A 24,161-nucleotide genomic window follows, 5' to 3' on the forward strand; every position below is an offset into this window, starting at 1 on the left:
CCGTGATAACACTGTAGGCATAGGTATGGCAGAAAATGGCGCATAAAGACTGAATCCCTAAAAAGATCCTAATGAAACTTGGAAGATAACGTTGTTACAAGAGAAGATAGTATTCTGCTACAGATGGATCTGGATAAGTTGGAAACTTGGGCTGAAAGGTGGCAGATGAGGTTTAACAATGATAAATGTAAGGTTATACACATGGGAAGAAGGAATCAATATCACCATTACACACTGAACGGGAAACCACTGGGTAAATCTGACAGGGAGAAGGACTTGGGGATCCTAGTTAATGATAAACTTACCTGGAGCAGCCAGTGCCAGGCAGCAGCTGCCAAGGCAAACAGGATCATGGGGCGCATTAAAAGAGGTCTGGATACACATGATGAGAGCATTATACTGCCTCTGTACAAATCCCTAGTTAGACCGCACATGGAGTATTGTGTCCAGTTTTGGGCACCGGTGCTCATGAAGGATATAATGGAACTAGAGAGAGTACAAAGGAGGGCAACAAAATTAGTAAAGGGGATGGGAGAACTACAATACCCAGATAGATTAGCGAAATTAGGATTATTTAGTCTAGAAAAAAGACGACTGAGGGGCGATCTAATAACCATGTATAAGTATATAAGGGGACAATACAAATATCTCGCTGAGGATCTGTTTATACCAAGGAAGGTGACGAGCACAAGGGGGCATTCTTTGCGTCTGGAGGAGAGAAGGTTTTTCCACCAACATAGAAGAGGATTCTTTACTGTTAGGGCAGTGAGAATCTGGAATTGCTTGCCTGAGGAGGTGGTGATGGCAAACTCAGTCGAGGGGTTCAAGAGAGGCCTGGATGTCTTCCTGGAGCAGAACAATATTGTATCATACAATTATTAGGTTCTGTAGAAGGACGTAGATCTGGGGATTTATTATGATGGAATATAGGCTGAACTGGATGGACAAATGGCTTTTTTCGGCCTTACTAACTATGTTACTATGTTACACCCTGTATATAGAGTATATAGATGTATACACCCTGTATATAGATGTATACACCCTGTATATAGAGTATATAGATGTATACACCCTGTATATAGATGTATACACCCTGTATATAGAGTATATAGATGTATACACCCTGTATATAGATGTATACACCCTGTATATAGAGTATATAGATGTATACACCCTGTATATAGAGTATATAGATGTATACACCCTGTATATAGAGTATATAGATGTATACACCCTGTATATAGAGTATATAGATGTATACACCCTGTATATAGATGTATACACCCTGTATATAGAGTATATAGATGTATACACCCTGTATATAGAGTATATAGATGTATACACCCTGTATATAGAGTATATAGATGTATACACCCTGTATATAGAGTATATAGATGTATACACCCTGTATATAGAGTATATAGATGAAGACACCCTGTATATAGATGTATACACCCTGTATATAGAGTATATAGATGTATACACCCTGTATATAGATGTATACACCCTGTATATAGAGTATATAGATGTATACACCCTGTATATAGATGTATACACCCTGTATATAGAGTATATAGATGTATACACCCTGTATATAGATGTATACACCCTGTATATAGAGTATATAGATGTATACACCCTGTATATAGAGTATATAGATGTATACACCCTGTATATAGAGTATATAAATGTATACACCCTGTATATAGAGTATATAGATGTATACACCCTGTATATAGAGTATATAGATGTATACACCCTGTATATAGAGTATATAGATGTATACACCCTGTATATAGATGTATACACCCTGTATATAGAGTATATAGATGTATACACCCTGTATATAGAGTATATAGATGTATACACCCTGTATATAGATGTATACACCCTGTATATAGAGTATATAGATGTATACACCCTGTATATAGAGTATATAAATGTATACACCCTGTATATAGAGTATATAGATGTGTACACCCTGTATATAGAGTATATAGATGTATACACCCTGTATATAGAGTATATAGATGTATGCACCCTGTATATAGAGTATATAGATGTATACACCCTGTATATAGAGTATATAAATGTATACACCCTGTATATAGATGTATACACCCTGTATATAGAATATATAGATGTATACACCCTGTATATAGAGTATATAGATGTATGCACCCTGTATATAGAGTATATAAATGTATACACCCTGTATATAGAGTATATAGATGTATGCACCCTGTATATAGAGTATATAGATGTATACACCCTGTATATAGAGTATATAAATGTATACACCCTGTATATAGATGTATACACCCTGTATATAGAGTATATAGATGTATACACCCTGTATATAGAGTATATAAATGTATACACCCTGTATATAGAGTATATAGATGTATACACCCTGTATATAGAGTATATAGATGTATACACCCTGTATATAGAGTATATAGATGTATACACCCTGTATATAGAGTATATAGATGTATACACCCTGTATATAGAGTATATAGATGTATACACCCTGTATATAGAGTATATAGATGTACACACCCTGTATATAGAGTATATAGATGTATACACCCTGTATATAGAGTATATAGATGTATACACCCTGTATATAGAGTATATAGATGTATGCACCCTGTATATAGAGTATATAAATGTATACACCCTGTATATAGAGTATATAGATGTATACACCCTGTATATAGAGTATATAGATGTATACACCCTGTATATAGAGTATATAGATGTATACACCCTGTATATAGAGTATATAGATGTATACACCCTGTATATAGAGTATATAGATGTATACACCCTGTATATAGAGTATATAGATGTATACACCCTGTATATAGAGTATATAAATGTATACACCCTGTATATAGAGTATATAGATGTATACACCCTGTATATAGAGTATATAGATGTATACACCCTGTATATAGATGTATACACCCTGTATATAGAGTATATAGATGTATACACCCTGTATATAGAGTATATAGATGTATACACCCTGTATATAGATGTATACACCCTGTATATAGAGTATATAGATGTATACACCCTGTATATAGAGTATATAGATGAAGACACCCTGTATATAGATGTATACACCCTGTATATAGAGTATATAGATGTATACACCCTGTATATAGAGTATATAGATGTATACACCCTGTATATAGAGTATATAAATGTATACACCCTGTATATAGAGTATATAGATGTATACACCCTGTATATAGATGTATACACCCTGTATATAGAGTATATAGATGTATACACCCTGTATATAGAGTATATAGATGTATACACCCTGTATATAGAGTATATAAATGTATACACCCTGTATATAGAGTATATAGATGTATACACCCTGTATATAGATGTATACACCCTGTATATAGATGTATACACCCTGTATATAGAGTATATAGATGTATACACCCTGTATATAGATGTATACACCCTGTATATAGAGTATATAGATGTATACACCCTGTATATAGAGTATATAGATGTATACACCCTGTATATAGAGTATATAGATGTATACACCCTGTATATAGAGTATATAGATGTATACACCCTGTATATAGAGTATATAGATGTATACACCCTGTATATAGAGTATATAGATGTATACACCCTGTATATAGAGTATATAGATGTATACACCCTGTATATAGATGTATACACCCTGTATATAGAGTATATAGATGTATACACCCTGTATATAGAGTATATAGATGTATACACCCTGTATATAGATGTATACACCCTGTATATAGAGTATATAGATGTATACACCCTGTATATAGAGTATATAGATGAAGACACCCTGTATATAGATGTATACACCCTGTATATAGAGTATATAGATGTATACACCCTGTATATAGAGTATATAGATGTATACACCCTGTATATAGATGTATACACCCTGTATATAGAGTATATAGATGTATACACCCTGTATATAGAGTATATAGATGTATACACCCTGTATATAGATGTATACACCCTGTATATAGAGTATATAGATGTATACACCCTGTATATAGAGTATATAGATGTATACACCCTGTATATAGATGTATACACCCTGTATATAGAGTATATAGATGAAGACACCCTGTATATAGATGTATACACCCTGTATATAGATGTATACACCCTGTATATAGAGTATATAGATGTATACACCCTGTATATAGAGTATATAGATGTATACACCCTGTATATAGAGTATATAGATGTATACACCCTGTATATAGAGTATATAGATGTATACACCCTGTATATAGAGTATATAGATGTATACACCCTGTATATAGAGTATATAGATGTATACACCCTGTATATAGAGTATATAGATGTATACACCCTGTATATAGATGTATACACCCTGTATATAGAGTATATAGATGTATACACCCTGTATATAGAGTATATAGATGTATACACCCTGTATATAGAGTATATAGATGTATACACCCTGTATATAGATGTATACACCCTGTATATAGAGTATATAGATGTATACACCCTGTATATAGAGTATATAGATGTATACACCCTGTATATAGAGTATATAGATGTATACACCCTGTATATAGATGTATACACCCTGTATATAGAGTATATAGATGTATACACCCTGTATATAGAGTATATAGATGTATACACCCTGTATATAGAGTATATAGATGTATACACCCTGTATATAGAGTATATAGATGTATACACCCTGTATATAGAGTATATAAATGTATACACCCTGTATATAGAGTATATAGATGTATACACCCTGTATATAGATGTATACACCCTGTATATAGAGTATATAGATGTATACACCCTGTATATAGATGTATACACCCTGTATATAGAGTATATAGATGTATACACCCTGTATATAGATGTATACACCCTGTATATAGAGTATATAGATGTATACACCCTGTATATAGATGTATACACCCTGTATATAGAGTATAGATGTATACACCCTGTATATAGAGTATATAGATGTATACACCCTGTATATAGATGTATACACCCTGTATATAGAGTATATAGATGTATACACCCTGTATATAGAGTATATAGATGAAGACACCCTGTATATAGATGTATACACCCTGTATATAGAGTATATAGATGTATACACCCTGTATATAGAGTATATAGATGTATACACCCTGTATATAGATGTATACACCCTGTATATAGAGTATATAGATGTATACACCCTGTATATAGAGTATATAGATGTATACACCCTGTATATAGATGTATACACCCTGTATATAGAGTATATAGATGTATACACCCTGTATATAGAGTATATAGATGAAGACACCCTGTATATAGATGTATACACCCTGTATATAGAGTATATAGATGTATACACCCTGTATATAGAGTATATAGATGTATACACCCTGTATATAGATGTATACACCCTGTATATAGAGTATATAGATGTATACACCCTGTATATAGAGTATATAGATGTATACACCCTGTATATAGAGTATATAGATGTATACACCCTGTATATAGATGTATACACCCTGTATATAGAGTATATAGATGTATACACCCTGTATATAGAGTATATAGATGTATACACCCTGTATATAGAGTATATAGATGTATACACCCTGTATATAGATGTATACACCCTGTATATAGAGTATATAGATGAAGACACCCTGTATATAGATGTATACACCCTGTATATAGATGTATACACCCTGTATATAGAGTATATAGATGTATACACCCTGTATATAGAGTATATAGATGTATACACCCTGTATATAGAGTATATAGATGTATACACCCTGTATATAGAGTATATAGATGTATACACCCTGTATATAGAGTATATAGATGTATACACCCTGTATATAGAGTATATAGATGTATACACCCTGTATATAGAGTATATAGATGTATACACCCTGTATATAGATGTATACACCCTGTATATAGAGTATATAGATGTATACACCCTGTATATAGAGTATATAGATGTATACACCCTGTATATAGAGTATATAGATGTATACACCCTGTATATAGATGTATACACCCTGTATATAGAGTATATAGATGTATACACCCTGTATATAGAGTATATAGATGTATACACCCTGTATATAGAGTATATAGATGTATACACCCTGTATATAGAGTATATAGATGTATACACCCTGTATATAGAGTATATAGATGTATACACCCTGTATATAGATGTATACACCCTGTGTATAGAGTATATAGATGAAGACACCCTGTATATAGAGTATATAGATGTATACACCCTGTATATAGAGTATATAGATGTATACACCCTGTATATAGATGTATACACCCTGTATATAGAGTATATAGATGTATACACCCTGTATATAGATGTATACACCCTGTATATAGAGTATATAGATGAAGACACCCTGTATATAGATGTATACACCCTGTATATAGATGTATACACCCTGTATATAGAGTATATAGATGTATACACCCTGTATATAGAGTATATAGATGTATACACCCTGTATATAGAGTATATAGATGTATACACCCTGTATATAGAGTATATAGATGTATACACCCTGTATATAGAGTATATAGATGTATACACCCTGTATATAGATGTATACACCCTGTATATAGAGTATATAGATGTATACACCCTGTATATAGATGTATACACCCTGTATATAGAGTATATAGATGTATACACCCTGTATATAGAGTATATAGATGTATACACCCTGTATATAGAGTATATAGATGTATACACCCTGTATATAGATGTATACACCCTGTATATAGAGTATATAGATGTATACACCCTGTATATAGAGTATATAGATGTATACACCCTGTATATAGAGTATATAGATGTATACACCCTGTATATAGATGTATACACCCTGTATATAGAGTATATAGATGTATACACCCTGTATATAGAGTATATAGATGTATACACCCTGTATATAGAGTATATAGATGTATACACCCTGTATATAGAGTATATAGATGTATACACCCTGTATATAGAGTATATAAATGTATACACCCTGTATATAGAGTATATAGATGTATACACCCTGTATATAGATGTATACACCCTGTATATAGAGTATATAGATGTATACACCCTGTATATAGATGTATACACCCTGTATATAGAGTATATAGATGTATACACCCTGTATATAGATGTATACACCCTGTATATAGAGTATATAGATGTATACACCCTGTATATAGATGTATACACCCTGTATATAGAGTATAGATGTATACACCCTGTATATAGAGTATATAGATGTATACACCCTGTATATAGATGTATACACCCTGTATATAGAGTATATAGATGTATACACCCTGTATATAGAGTATATAGATGAAGACACCCTGTATATAGATGTATACACCCTGTATATAGAGTATATAGATGTATACACCCTGTATATAGAGTATATAGATGTATACACCCTGTATATAGATGTATACACCCTGTATATAGAGTATATAGATGTATACACCCTGTATATAGAGTATATAGATGTATACACCCTGTATATAGATGTATACACCCTGTATATAGAGTATATAGATGTATACACCCTGTATATAGAGTATATAGATGAAGACACCCTGTATATAGATGTATACACCCTGTATATAGAGTATATAGATGTATACACCCTGTATATAGAGTATATAGATGTATACACCCTGTATATAGATGTATACACCCTGTATATAGAGTATATAGATGTATACACCCTGTATATAGAGTATATAGATGTATACACCCTGTATATAGAGTATATAGATGTATACACCCTGTATATAGATGTATACACCCTGTATATAGAGTATATAGATGTATACACCCTGTATATAGAGTATATAGATGTATACACCCTGTATATAGAGTATATAGATGTATACACCCTGTATATAGAGTATATAGATGTATACACCCTGTATATAGAGTATATAGATGTATACACCCTGTATATAGAGTATATAGATGTATACACCCTGTATATAGAGTATATAGATGTATACACCCTGTATATAGAGTATATAGATGTATACACCCTGTATATAGATGTATACACCCTGTATATAGAGTATATAGATGTATACACCCTGTATATAGAGTATATAGATGTATACACCCTGTATATAGAGTATATAGATGTATACACCCTGTATATAGATGTATACACCCTGTATATAGAGTATATAGATGTATACACCCTGTATATAGAGTATATAGATGTATACACCCTGTATATAGAGTATATAGATGTATACACCCTGTATATAGAGTATATAGATGTATACACCCTGTATATAGAGTATATAAATGTATACACCCTGTATATAGAGTATATAGATGTATACACCCTGTATATAGATGTATACACCCTGTATATAGAGTATATAGATGTATACACCCTGTATATAGATGTATACACCCTGTATATAGAGTATATAGATGTATACACCCTGTATATAGATGTATACACCCTGTATATAGAGTATATAGATGTATACACCCTGTATATAGAGTATATAGATGTATACACCCTGTATATAGAGTATATAGATGTATACACCCTGTATATAGAGTATATAGATGTATACACCCTGTATATAGAGTATATAGATGTATACACCCTGTATATAGAGTATATAGATGTATACACCCTGTATATAGATGTATACACCCTGTATATAGAGTATATAGATGTATACACCCTGTATATAGAGTATATAGATGTATACACCCTGTATATAGAGTATATAGATGTATACACCCTGTATATAGAGTATATAGATGTATACACCCTGTATATAGAGTATATAGATGTATACACCCTGTATATAGATGTATACACCCTGTGTATAGAGTATATAGATGAAGACACCCTGTATATAGATGAAGACACCCTGTATATGAAGACCCCGCTCGCAGTGACACCTCTCCGGCCTGGGCCTGTGACGTCGCCGGGGAGGGTCCTGTGACGTCGCCGGGGGGGCGGGTCCTGTGACGTCGCCGGGGGCGGGGCAGCTGTCAGTGTCGGTGAAGGCTGCGGATTGTCCCCCGGAGCCGCCGCTGCCGCCGCCTTCTGCCCGGGATGAGCGGCCGCTGGATGTGATTGTGGAACCGACATCTGTCAGCCGCACAATGACCGCCATGAAGGAGCAGCCCGCAGTCAGCCGGGCCGGCAACCCCCAGGAGCAGGTGAGCGACTACTGCCCTCATCATCCGGGCCTGGAGGCTGCAGATGGGAAGCGGCCATCATCACCATCATCATCATCAGCACGATCATAACCATCATCATCCTCATCATCATCATCATCACCATCATCATCATCATCATCCTCATCATCATCAACACCATCATCATCATCAGCACGATCATAACCATCATCATCCTCATCACCATCATCATCAACACCATCATCATCATCATCATCATCATCAACACCATCATCATCATCAACATCATCATCATCACGATCATAATCATCATCATCCTCATCACCATCACCACCATCATCATCATCATCATCATCCTCATCATCCTCATCATCATCCTCATCATCATCATCATCATCACCATCATCATCAACACCATCATCATCATCATCAACATCATCATCATCCTCATCAGCACGATCATCACCACCACCATCATCATCCTCATCATCATCATCACCATCATCATCATGACCATTATGGACGCAGCCCACCCCCCAACCAGACTTGGGAATAATCTCACCTCTATTATAATCTCACCTCTATTATAATCTCACCTCTATTATAATCTCCTCTCTATTATAATCTCACCTCTATTATAATCTCCTCTCTATTATAATCTCACCTCTATTATAATCTCACCTCTATTATAATCTCACCTCTATTATAATCTCACCTCTATTATAATCTCATCTCTATTATAATCTCACCTCTATTATAATCTCACCTCTATTATAATCTCACCTCTATTATAATCTCCTCTCTATTATAATGTCACCTCTATTATAATCTCATCTCTATTATAATCTCACCTCTATTATAATCTCACCTCTATTATAATCTCATCTCTATTATAATCTCACCTCTATTATAATCTCTTCTCTCTATTATAATCTCACCTCTATTATAATCTCACCTCTATTATAATCTCATCTCTATTATAATCTCACCTCTATTATAATCTCACCTCTATTATAATCTCACCTCTATTATAATCTCACCTCTATTATAATCTCACCTCTATTATAATCTCACCTCTATTATAATCTCACCTCTATTATAATCTCACCTCTATTATAATCTCACCTCTATTATAATCTCACCTCTATTATAATCTCATCTCTATTATAATCTCACCTCTATTATAATCTCACCTCTATTATAATCTCATCTCTATTATAATCTCACCTCTATTATAATCTCTTCTCTCTATTATAATCTCACCTCTATTATAATCTCACCTCTATTATAATCTCATCTCTATTATAATCTCACCTCTATTATAATCTCACCTCTATTATAATCTCACCTCTATTATAATCTCACCTCTATTATAATCTCACCTCTATTATAATCTCACCTCTATTATAATCTCACCTCTATTATAATCTCACCTCTATTATAATCTCACCTCTATTATAATCTCACCTCTATTATAATCTCCTCTCTATTATAATCTCACCTCTATTATAATCTCACCTCTATTATAATCTCATCTCTATTATAATCTCACCTCTATTATAATCTCTTCTCTCTATTATAATCTCACCTCTATTATAATCTCACCTCTATTATAATCTCATCTCTATTATAATCTCACCTCTATTATAATCTCACCTCTATTATAATCTCACCTCTATTATAATCTCACCTCTATTATAATCTCACCTCTATTATAATCTCACCTCTATTATAATCTCACCTCTATTATAATCTCACCTCTATTATAATCTCACCTCTATTATAATCTCACCTCTATTATAATCTCACCTCTATTATAATCTCACCTCTATTATAATCTCACCTCTATTATAATCTCACCTCTATTATAATCTCACCTCTATTATAATCTCATCTCTATTATAATCTCATCTCTATTATAATCTCACCTCTATTATAATCTCACCTCTATTATAATCTCACCTCTATTATAATCTCACCTCTATTATAATCTCACCTCTATTATAATCTCACCTCTATTATAATCTCACCTCTATTATAATCTCACCTCTATTATAATCTCCTCTCTATTATAATCTCACCTCTATTATAATCTCACCTCTATTATAATCTCACCTCTATTATAATGTCACCTCTATTATAATCTCTTCTCTCTATTATAATCTCACCTCTATTATAATCTCATCTCTATTATAATCTCACCTCTATTATAATCTCACCTCTATTATAATCTCACCTCTATTATAATCTCACCTCTATTATAATCTCACCTCTATTATAATCTCACCTCTATTATAATCTCACCTCTATTATAATCTCCTCTCTATTATAATCTCACCTCTATTATAATCTCACCTCTATTATAATCTCACCTCTATTATAATGTCACCTCTATTATAATCTCTTCTCTCTATTATAATCTCACCTCTATTATAATCTCTTCTCTCTATTATAATCTCACCTCTATTATAATCTCACCTCTATTATAATCTCATCTCTATTATAATCTCACCTCTATTATAATCTCACCTCTATTATAATCTCACCTCTATTATAATCTCTTCTCTCTATTATAATCTCACCTCTATTATAATCTCATCTCTATTATAATCTCACCTCTATTATAATCTCATCTCTATTATAATCTCACCTCTATTATAATCTCACCTCTATTATAATCTCACCTCTATTATAATCTCCTCTCTATTATAATCTCACCTCTATTATAATCTCACCTCTATTATAATCTCATCTCTATTATAATCTCACCTCTATTATAATCTCACCTCTATTATAATCTCTTCTCTCTATTATAATCTCACCTCTATTATAATCTCCTCTCTATTATAATCTCACCTCTATTATAATCTCACCTCTATTATAATCTCATCTCTATTATAATCTCACCTCTATTATAATCTCACCTCTATTATAATCTCACCTCTATTATAATCTCCTCTCTATTATAATCTCACCTCTATTATAATCTCACCTCTATTATAATCTCACCTCTATTATAATCTCACCTCTATTATAATCTCCTCTCTATTATAATCTCACCTCTATTATAATCTCACCTCTATTATAATCTCCTCTCTATTATAATCTCACCTCTATTATAATCTCACCTCTATTATAATCTCACCTCTATTATAATCTCCTCTCTATTATAATCTCACCTCTATTATAATCTCACCTCTATTATAATCTCACCTCTATTATAATCTCACCTCTATTATAATCTCCTCTCTATTATAATCTCACCTCTATTATAATCTCACCTCTATTATAATCTCACCTCTATTATAATCTCACCTCTATTATAATCTCACCTCTATTATAATCTCATCTCTATTATAATCTCACCTCTATTATAATCTCACCTCTATTATAATCTCACCTCTATTATAATCTCACCTCTATTATAATCTCATCTCTATTATAATCTCCCCTCTATTATAATCTCACCTCTATTATAATCTCACCTCTATTATAATCTCACCTCTATTATAATCTCCTCTCTATTATAATCTCCTCTCTATTATAATCTCTTCTCTATTATAATCTCATCTCTATTATAATCTCATCTCTATTATAATCTCATCTCTATTATAATCTCACCTCTATTATAATCTCACCTCTATTATAATCTCATCTCTATTATAATCTCATCTCTATTATAATGTCACCTCTATTATAATCTCACCTCTATTATAATCTCACCTCTATTATAATCTCATCTCTATTATAATCTCCTCTCTATTATAATCTCTTCTCTATTATAATCTCATCTCTATTATAATCTCATCTCTATTATAATGTCACCTCTATTATAATCTCACCTCTATTATAATCTCACCTCTATTATAATCTCCTCTCTATTATAATCTCCTCTCTATTATAATCTCCTCTCTATTATAATCTCACCTCTATTATAATCTCACCTCTATTATAATCTCACCTCTATTATAATCTCATCTCTATTATAATCTCATCTCTATTATAATGTCACCTCTATTATAATCTCACCTCTATTATAATCTCACCTCTATTATAATCTCACCTCTATTATAATCTCATCTCTATTATAATCTCATCTCTATTATAATCTCACCTCTATTATAATCTCACCTCTATTATAATCTCACCTCTATTATAATCTCACCTCTATTATAATCTCCTCTCTATTATAATCTCCTCTCTATTATAATCTCTTCTCTATTATAATCTCACCTCTATTATAATCTCACCTCTATTATAATCTCATCTCTATTATAATCTCATCTCTATTATAATGTCACCTCTATTATAATCTCACCTCTATTATAATCTCATCTCTATTATAATCTCATCTCTATTATAATCTCATCTCTATTATAATGTCACCTCTATTATAATCTCACCTCTATTATAATCTCACCTCTATTATAATCTCACCTCTATTATAATCTCATCTCTATTATAATCTCATCTCTATTATAATCTCCTCTCTATTATAATCTCCTCTCTATTATAATCTCCTCTCTATTATAATCTCTTCTCTATTATAATCTCATCTCTATTATAATCTCATCTCTATTATAATGTCACCTCTATTATAATCTCACCTCTATTATAATCTCATCTCTATTATAATCTCATCTCTATTATAATGTCACCTCTATTATAATCTCACCTCTATTATAATCTCACCTCTATTATAATCTCACCTCTATTATAATCTCATCTCTATTATAATCTCACCTCTATTATAATCTCACCTCTATTATAATCTCATCTCTATTATAATCTCATCTCTATTATAATCTCCTCTCTATTATAATCTCCTCTCTATTATAATCTCTTCTCTATTATAATCTCATCTCTATTATAATCTCATCTCTATTATAATGTCACCTCTATTATAATCTCACCTCTATTATAATCTCACCTCTATTATAATCTCACCTCTATTATAATCTCATCTCTATTATAATCTCATCTCTATTATAATCTCCTCTCTATTATAATCTCTTCTCTATTATAATCTCTTCTCTATTATAATCTCATCTCTATTATAATGTCACCTCTATTATAATCTCACCTCTATTATAATCTCACCTCTATTATAATCTCACCTCTATTATAATCTCATCTCTATTATAATCTCACCTCTATTATAATCTCACCTCTATTATAATCTCACCTCTATTATAATCTCACCTCTATTATAATCTCATCTCTATTATAATCTCACCTCTATTATAATCTCTTCTCTCTTATAATCTCATCTCTCTTATAATCTCATCTCTATTATAATCTCACCTCTATTATAATCTCATCTCTATTATAATCTCATCTCTATTATAATGTCACCTCTATTATAATCTCACCTCTATTATAATCTCACCTCTATTATAATCTCACCTCTATTATAATCTCACCTCTATTATAATCTCATCTCTATTATAATCTCATCTCTGTTATAATCTCATCTCTGTTATAATCTCACCTCTGTTATAATCTCACCTCTGTTATAATCTCACCTCTATTATAATCTCACCTCTATTATAATCTCATCTCTATTATAATCTCCTCTCTATTATAATCTCATCTCTCTTATAATCTCATCTCTATTATAATCTCACCTCTATTATAATCTCACCTCTATTATAATCTCATCTCTATTATAATCTCATCTCTATTATAATCTCACCTCTATTATAATCTCATCTCTATTATAATGTCACCTCTATTATAATGTCACCTCTATTATAATCTCACCTCTATTATAATCTCACCTCTATTATAATCTCACCTCTATTATAATCTCACCTCTATTATAATCTCATCTCTATTATAATCTCATCTCTGTTATAATCTCACCTCTGTTATAATCTCACCTCTGTTATAATCTCACCTCTATTATAATCTCACCTCTATTATAATCTCACCTCTATTATAATCTCATCTCTATTATAATCTCCTCTCTATTATAATCTCATCTCTCTTATAATCTCATCTCTATTATAATCTCACCTCTATTATAATCTCACCTCTATTATAATCTCATCTCTATTATAATCTCACCTCTATTATAATCTCACCTCTATTATAATCTCACCTCTATTATAATCTCACCTCTATTATAATCTCACCTCTATTATAATCTCATCTCTATTATAATCTCATCTCTATTATAATCTCACCTCTATTATAATCTCACCTCTATTATAATCTCACCTCTATTATAATCTCACCTCTATTATAATCTCATCTCTGTTATAATCTCACCTCTGTTATAATCTCACCTCTGTTATAATCTCACCTCTATTATAATCTCACCTCTATTATAATCTCACCTCTATTATAATCTCACCTCTATTATAATCTCACCTCTATTATAATCTCACCTCTATTATAATCTCATCTCTATTATAATCTCATCTCTATTATAATCTCACCTCTATTATAATCTCACCTCTATTATAATCTCACCTCTGTTATAATCTCACCTCTGTTATAATCTCACCTCTGTTATAATCTCACCTCTATTATAATCTCACCTCTATTATAATCTCACCTCTATTATAATCTCCTCTCTATTATAATCTCATCTCTCTTATAATCTCACCTCTATTATAATCTCACCTCTATTATAATCTCACCTCTATTATAATCTCACCTCTATTATAATCTCACCTCTATTATAATCTCACCTCTATTATAATCTCACCTCTATTATAATCTCCTCTCTATTATAATCTCCTCTCTATTATAATCTCACCTCTATTATAATCTCACCTCTATTATAATCTCACCTCTATTATAATCTCACCTCTATTATAATCTCATCTCTATTATAATCTCTTCTCTATTATAATCTCTTCTCTATTATAATCTCATCTCTATTATAATCTCACCTCTATTATAATCTCATCTCTATTATAATCTCATCTCTATTATAATGTCACCTCTATTATAATCTCACCTCTATTATAATCTCACCTCTATTATAATCTCGCCTCTATTATAATCTCTTCTCTATTATAATCTCATCTCTATTATAATCTCATCTCTATTATAATCTCACCTCTATTATAATCTCACCTCTATTATAATCTCACCTCTATTATAATCTCATCTCTATTATAATCTCCTCTCTATTATAATCTCATCTCTCTTATAATCTCATCTCTATTATAATCTCACCTCTATTATAATCTCATCTCTATTATAATCTCATCTCTATTATAATCTCACCTCTATTATAATCTCACCTCTATTATAATCTCACCTCTATTATAATCTCACCTCTATTATAATCTCATCTCTATTATAATCTCACCTCTATTATAATCTCACCTCTATCATAATCTCACATCTCTATTATAATCTCATCTCTATTATAATCTCACCTCTATTATAATCTCACCTCTATTATAATCTCACATCTCTATTATAATCTCACCTCTATTATAATCTCACCTCTATTATAATCTCATCTCTATTATAATCTCATCTCTATTATAATCTCACCTCTATTATAATGTCACCTCTATTATAATCTCACCTCTATTATAATCTCACCTCTATTATAATCTCACCTCTATTATAATCTCACCTCTATTATAATCTCACCTCTATTATAATCTCATCTCTATTATAATCTCATCTCTATTATAATGTCACCTCTATTATAATCTCACCTCTATTATAATCTCATCTCTATTATAATCTCACCTCTATTATAATCTCATCTCTATTATAATCTCATCTCTATTATAATGTCACCTCTATTATAATCTCACCTCTATTATAATCTCATCTCTATTATAATCTCACCTCTATTATAATCTCACCTCTATTATAATCTCATCTCTATTATAATCTCACCTCTATTATAATCTCATCTCTATTATAATCTCATCTCTATTATAATCTCACCTCTATTATAATCTCACCTCTATTATAATCTCACCTCTATTATAATCTCACCTCTATTATAATCTCACCTCTATTATAATCTCTTCTCTATTATAATCTCACCTCTATTATAATCTCTTCTCTATTATAATCTCATCTCTATTATAATCTCATCTCTATTATAATCTCATCTCTATTATAATCTCACCTCTATTATAATCTCTTCTCTATTATAATCTCATCTCTATTATAATCTCATCTCTATTATAATCTCATCTCTATTATAATCTCACCTCTATTATAATCTCACCTCTATTATAATCTCACCTCTATTATAATCTCACCTCTATTATAATCTCACCTCTATTATAATCTCACCTCTATTATAATCTCCTCTCTATTATAATCTCCTCTCTATTATAATCTCCTCTCTATTATAATGTCACCTCTATTATAATCTCACCTCTATTATAATCTCATTTCTATTATAATCTCACCTCTATTATAATCTCACCTCTATTATAATCTCATCTCTATTATAATGTCACCTCTATTATAATCTCATCTCTCTTATAATCTCATCTCTATTATAATCTCATCTCTATTATAATCTCATCTCTATTATAATCTCACCTCTATTATAATCTCATCTCTATTATAATCTCATCTCTATTATAATCTCACATCTATTATAATCTCATCTCTATTATAATCTAATCTCTATTATAATCTCATCTCTATTATAATATCATCTCTATTATAATCTAATCTCTATTATAATCTCATCTCTATTATAATCTCATCTCTATTATAATCTCATCTCTATTATAATCTCACCTCTATTATAATCTCATCTCTATTATAATCTCATCTCTATTATAATCTCACATCTATTATAATCTCATCTCTATTATAATCTCATCTCTATTATAATCTCACCTCTATTATAATCTCACCTCTATTATAATCTCACCTCTATTATAATCTCACCTCTATTATAATCTCATCTCTATTATAATGTCACCTCTATTATAATCTCACCTCTATCATAATCTCACATCTCTATTATAATCTCATCTCTATTATAATCTCACATCTCTATTATAATCTCATCTCTATTATAATCTCACCTCTATTATAATCTCACCTCTATTATAATCTCACCTCTATTATAATCTCACCTCTATTATAATCTCATCTCTATTATAATCTCACCTCTATTATAATCTCATCTCTATTATAATCTCATCTCTATTATAATCTCATCTCTATTATAATCTAATCTCTATTATAGTCTCACCTCTATTATAATCTCATCTCTATTATAATCTCACCTCTATTATAATCTCATCTCTATTATAACCTCACCTCTATTATAATCTCATCTCTATTATAATCTCACCTCTATTATAATCTCACCTCTATTATAATCTCACCTCTATTATAATCTCACCTCTATTATAATCTCACCTCTATTATAATCTCATCTCTATTATAATCTCATCTCTATTATAATCTCCCCTCTATTATAATCTCCCCTCTATTATAATCTCACCTCTATTATAATCTCACCTCTATTATAATCTCACCTCTATTATAATCTCACCTCTATTATAATCTCACCTCTATTATAATCTCATCTCTATTATAATCTCATCTCTATTATAATCTCACCTCTATTATAATCTCACCTCTATTATAATCTCACCTCTATTATAATCTCACCTCTATTATAATCTCACCTCTATTATAATCTCCCCTCTATTATAATCTCCCCTCTATTATAATCTCACCTCTATTATAATCTCATCTCTATTATAATCTCACCTCTATTATAATCTCACCTCTATTATAATCTCCTCTGTATTATAATCTCACCTCTATTATAATCTCCCCTCTATTATAATCTCACCTCTATTATAATCTCACCTCTATTATAATCTCACCTCTATTATAATCTCCTCTCTATTATAATCTCACCTCTATTATAATCTCACCTCTATTATAATCTCACCTCTATTATAATCTCACCTCTATTATAATCTCACCTCTATTATAATCTCATCTCTATTATAATCTCCCCTCTATTATAATCTCACCTCTATTATAATCTCCCCTCTATTATAATCTCACCTCTATTATAATCTCCCCTCTATTATAATCTCACCTCTATTATAATCTCACCTCTATTATAATCTCATCTCTATTATAATCTCCCCTCTATTATAATCTCCCCTCTATTATAATCTCACCTCTATTATAATCTCCCCTCTATTATAATCTCACCTCTATTATAATCTCACCTCTATTATAATCTCTTCTCTATTATAATCTCATCTCTATTATAATCTCACCTCTATTATAATCTCCCCTCTATTATAATCTCACCTCTATTATAATCTCACCTCTATTATAATCTCACCTCTATTATAATCTCATCTCTATTATAATCTCACCTCTATTATAATCTCACCTCTATTATAATCTCCCCTCTATTATAATCTCACCTCTATTATAATCTCACCTCTATTATAATCTCACCTCTATTATAATCTCATCTCTATTATAATCTCCCCTCTATTATAATCTCCCCTCTATTATAATCTCACCTATATTATAATCTCCCCTCTATTATAATCTCACCTCTATTATAATTTCCCCTCTATTATAATCTCACCTCTATTATAATCTCCTCTGTATTATAATCTCACCTCTATTATAATCTCCCCTCTATTATAATCTCACCTCTATTATAATCTCATCTCTATTATAATCTCCCCTCTATTATAATCTCACCTCTATAATAATCTCACCTCTATTATAATCTCCCCTCTATTATAATCTCACCTCTATTATAATCTCACCTCTATTATAATCTCACCTCTATTATAATCTCACCTCTATTATAATCTCACCACTATTATAATCTCACCTCTATTATAATCTCCCCTCTATTATAATCTCCCCTCTATTATAATCTCACCTCTATTATAATCTCACCTCTATTATAATCTCACCTCTATTATAATCTCATCTCTATTATAATCTCATCTCTATTATAATCTCACCTCTATTATAATCTCACCTCTATTATAATCTCACCTCTATTATAATCTCACCTCTATTATAATCTCATCTCTATTATAATCTCCCCTCTATTATAATCTCCCCTCTATTATAATCTCACCTCTATTATAATCTCTTCTCTCTATTATAATCTCACCTCTATTATAATCTCTTCTCTCTATTATAATCTCACCTCTATTATAATCTCACCTCTATTATAATCTCACCTCTATTATAATCTCATCTCTATTATAATCTCACCTCTATTATAATCTCACCTCTATTATAATCTCACCTCTATTATAATCTCATCTCTATTATAATCTCACCTCTATTATAATCTCCTCTCTATTATAATCTCACCTCTATTATAATCTCATCTCTATTATAATCTCACCTCTATTATAATCTCACCTCTATTATAATCTCATCTCTATTATAATCTCACCTCTATTATAATCTCATCTCTATTATAATCTCATCTCTATTATAATCTCACCTCTATTATAATCTCACCTCTATTATAATCTCATCTCTATTATAATCTCACCTCTATTATAATCTCACCTCTATTATAATCTCATCTCTATTATAATCTCATCTCTATTATAATCTCACCTCTATTATAATCTCCTCTCTATTATAATCTCACCTCTATTATAATCTCATCTCTATTATAATCTCACCTCTATTATAATCTCATCTCTATTATAATCTCATCTCTATTATAATCTCACCTCTATTATAATCTCACCTCTATTATAATCTCACCTCTATTATAATCTCATCTCTATTATAATCTCACCTCTATTATAATCTCATCTCTATTATAATCTCACCTCTATTATAATCTCACCTCTATTATAATCTCATTTCTATTATAATCTCACCTCTATTATAATCTCACCTCTATTATAATCTCACCTCTATTATAATCTCATCTCTATTATAATCTCACCTCTATTATAATCTCACCTCTATTATAATCTCACCTCTATTATAATCTCATCTCTATTATAATCTCATCTCTATTATAATCTCCCCTCTATTATAATCTCACCTCTATTATAATCTCACCTCTATTATAATCTCACCTCTATTATAATCTCATCTCTATTATAATCTCACCTCTATTATAATCTCACCTCTATTATAATCTCCCCTCTATTATAATCTCACCTCTATTATAATCTCACCTCTATTATAATCTCACCTCTATTATAATCTCATCTCTATTATAATCTCCCCTCTATTATAATCTCCCCTCTATTATAATCTCACCTATATTATAATCTCCCCTCTATTATAATCTCACCTCTATTATAATTTCCCCTCTATTATAATCTCACCTCTATTATAATCTCCTCTGTATTATAATCTCACCTCTATTATAATCTCCCCTCTATTATAATCTCACCTCTATTATAATCTCATCTCTATTATAATCTCCCCTCTATTATAATCTCACCTCTATAATAATCTCACCTCTATTATAATCTCCCCTCTATTATAATCTCACCTCTATTATAATCTCACCTCTATTATAATCTCACCTCTATTATAATCTCACCTCTATTATAATCTCACCACTATTATAATCTCACCTCTATTATAATCTCCCCTCTATTATAATCTCCCCTCTATTATAATCTCACCTCTATTATAATCTCACCTCTATTATAATCTCACCTCTATTATAATCTCATCTCTATTATAATCTCATCTCTATTATAATCTCACCTCTATTATAATCTCACCTCTATTATAATCTCACCTCTATTATAATCTCACCTCTATTATAATCTCATCTCTATTATAATCTCCCCTCTATTATAATCTCCCCTCTATTATAATCTCACCTCTATTATAATCTCTTCTCTCTATTATAATCTCACCTCTATTATAATCTCTTCTCTCTATTATAATCTCACCTCTATTATAATCTCACCTCTATTATAATCTCACCTCTATTATAATCTCATCTCTATTATAATCTCACCTCTATTATAATCTCACCTCTATTATAATCTCACCTCTATTATAATCTCATCTCTATTATAATCTCACCTCTATTATAATCTCCTCTCTATTATAATCTCACCTCTATTATAATCTCATCTCTATTATAATCTCACCTCTATTATAATCTCACCTCTATTATAATCTCATCTCTATTATAATCTCACCTCTATTATAATCTCATCTCTATTATAATCTCATCTCTATTATAATCTCACCTCTATTATAATCTCACCTCTATTATAATCTCATCTCTATTATAATCTCACCTCTATTATAATCTCACCTCTATTATAATCTCATCTCTATTATAATCTCATCTCTATTATAATCTCACCTCTATTATAATCTCCTCTCTATTATAATCTCACCTCTATTATAATCTCATCTCTATTATAATCTCACCTCTATTATAATCTCATCTCTATTATAATCTCGTCTCTATTATAATCTCACCTCTATTATAATCTCACCTCTATTATAATCTCACCTCTATTATAATCTCATCTCTATTATAATCTCACCTCTATTATAATCTCACCTCTATTATAATCTCACCTCTATTATAATCTCATCTCTATTATAATCTCACCTCTATTATAATCTCACCTCTATTATAATCTCACCTCTATTATAATCTCATCTCTATTATAGTCTCACATCTGTAGATTTATTGTAGGGCCCGGCCCCTTCTGGCCGTTTCTATTTAGTCTCCTTGCACATTTTGGTGATGGGATTGGTTGGTTTTGCATCGGTCGGTAATTTTAGATTGATTATCTTTTCATGTCGGTTTATTGGGTCCTTTCCTGTGAATTTGTCGGAGGTCGTGGTCTCCGGAATGATCTTTTCGTGCTGTGACTGGTTGGCTCTTTATAATCTCATGTCTGTAATCTTTCATCTTTTACGCAGTTTTTCTCTTATAATCACTCTTCTCTTATAAACGTTCTCTCTATTATAATCTTTATTGTTATCATCATTATTATTAGTGACAGCAGCTGATTCCCGGGTCTGTAGGCAAGGAGGTGACATAGAGATGTGACGGCCGAGGACACGGGGGGTCGGGTACTGGGGGATAGGAGACAGGAGATTGAGGCATGTCAGCTGCCGTGGTGGCGGTGTGGGGCCTGCTGCTGTGGTGGTGAGATATATATATATATAGCATCGTGATTACTCACTAATCCCGCCTCCTGCACAGAAGCTCCGCCCCCACCACATCACCACACATAATCCCGCCCCCCCATGATATAGTAATATATACAGTAATATGGCCGCCCTTCTCCTCAGTGTGATACAGTAATATATGTATAGTAATATGGCCGCCCTTCTCCTCAGTGTGATATAGTAATATATATAGTAATATGGCCGCCCTTCTCCTCAGTGTGATATAGTAATATATATATAGTAATATGGCCGCCCTTCTCCTCAGTGTGATATAGTAATATATATAGTAATATGGCCGCCCTTCTCCTCAGTGTGATATAGTAATATATATATAGTAATATGGCCGCCCTTCTCCTCAGTGTGATATAGTAATATATATAGTAATATGGCCGCCCTTCTCCTCAGTGTGATATAGTAATATATATATAGTAATATGGCCGCCCTTCTCCTCAGTGTGATATAGTAATATATGTATAGTAATATGGCCGCCCTTCTCCTCAGTGTGATATAGTAATATATATAGTAATATGGCCGCCCTTCTCCTCAGTGTGATATAGTAATATATATAGTAATATGGTCGCCCTTCTCCTCAGTGTGATATAGTAATATATATAGTAATATGGCCGCCCTTCTCCTCAGTGTGATATAGTAATATATATATAGTAATATGGCCGCCCTTCTCCTCAGTGTGATATAGTAATATATATATAGTAAT

The 24,161-nt window shown here is 31.1% G+C and overlaps 1 protein-coding gene across 1 annotated transcript in view; it reads left to right on the plus strand.

Moving 5' to 3' along the window:
- Positions 1 to 9,141: 9,141 nt before the first annotated feature.
- The window catches only part of DPP10 (dipeptidyl peptidase like 10), a 634,899-nt gene continuing 619,879 nt past the window's right edge, over positions 9,142 to 24,161 (plus strand). The window contains exon 1 of the mRNA XM_069732554.1: positions 9,142 to 9,316. Within this exon, the coding sequence (XP_069588655.1) occupies positions 9,260 to 9,316 (57 nt within the window). The 5' untranslated portion in view covers positions 9,142 to 9,259. The remainder of the gene's footprint in view (positions 9,317 to 24,161) is intronic.

This window comes from Ranitomeya imitator, chromosome 7, assembly GCF_032444005.1.
Source record: "Ranitomeya imitator isolate aRanImi1 chromosome 7, aRanImi1.pri, whole genome shotgun sequence".
Taxonomy (NCBI): domain Eukaryota; kingdom Metazoa; phylum Chordata; class Amphibia; order Anura; family Dendrobatidae; genus Ranitomeya; species Ranitomeya imitator.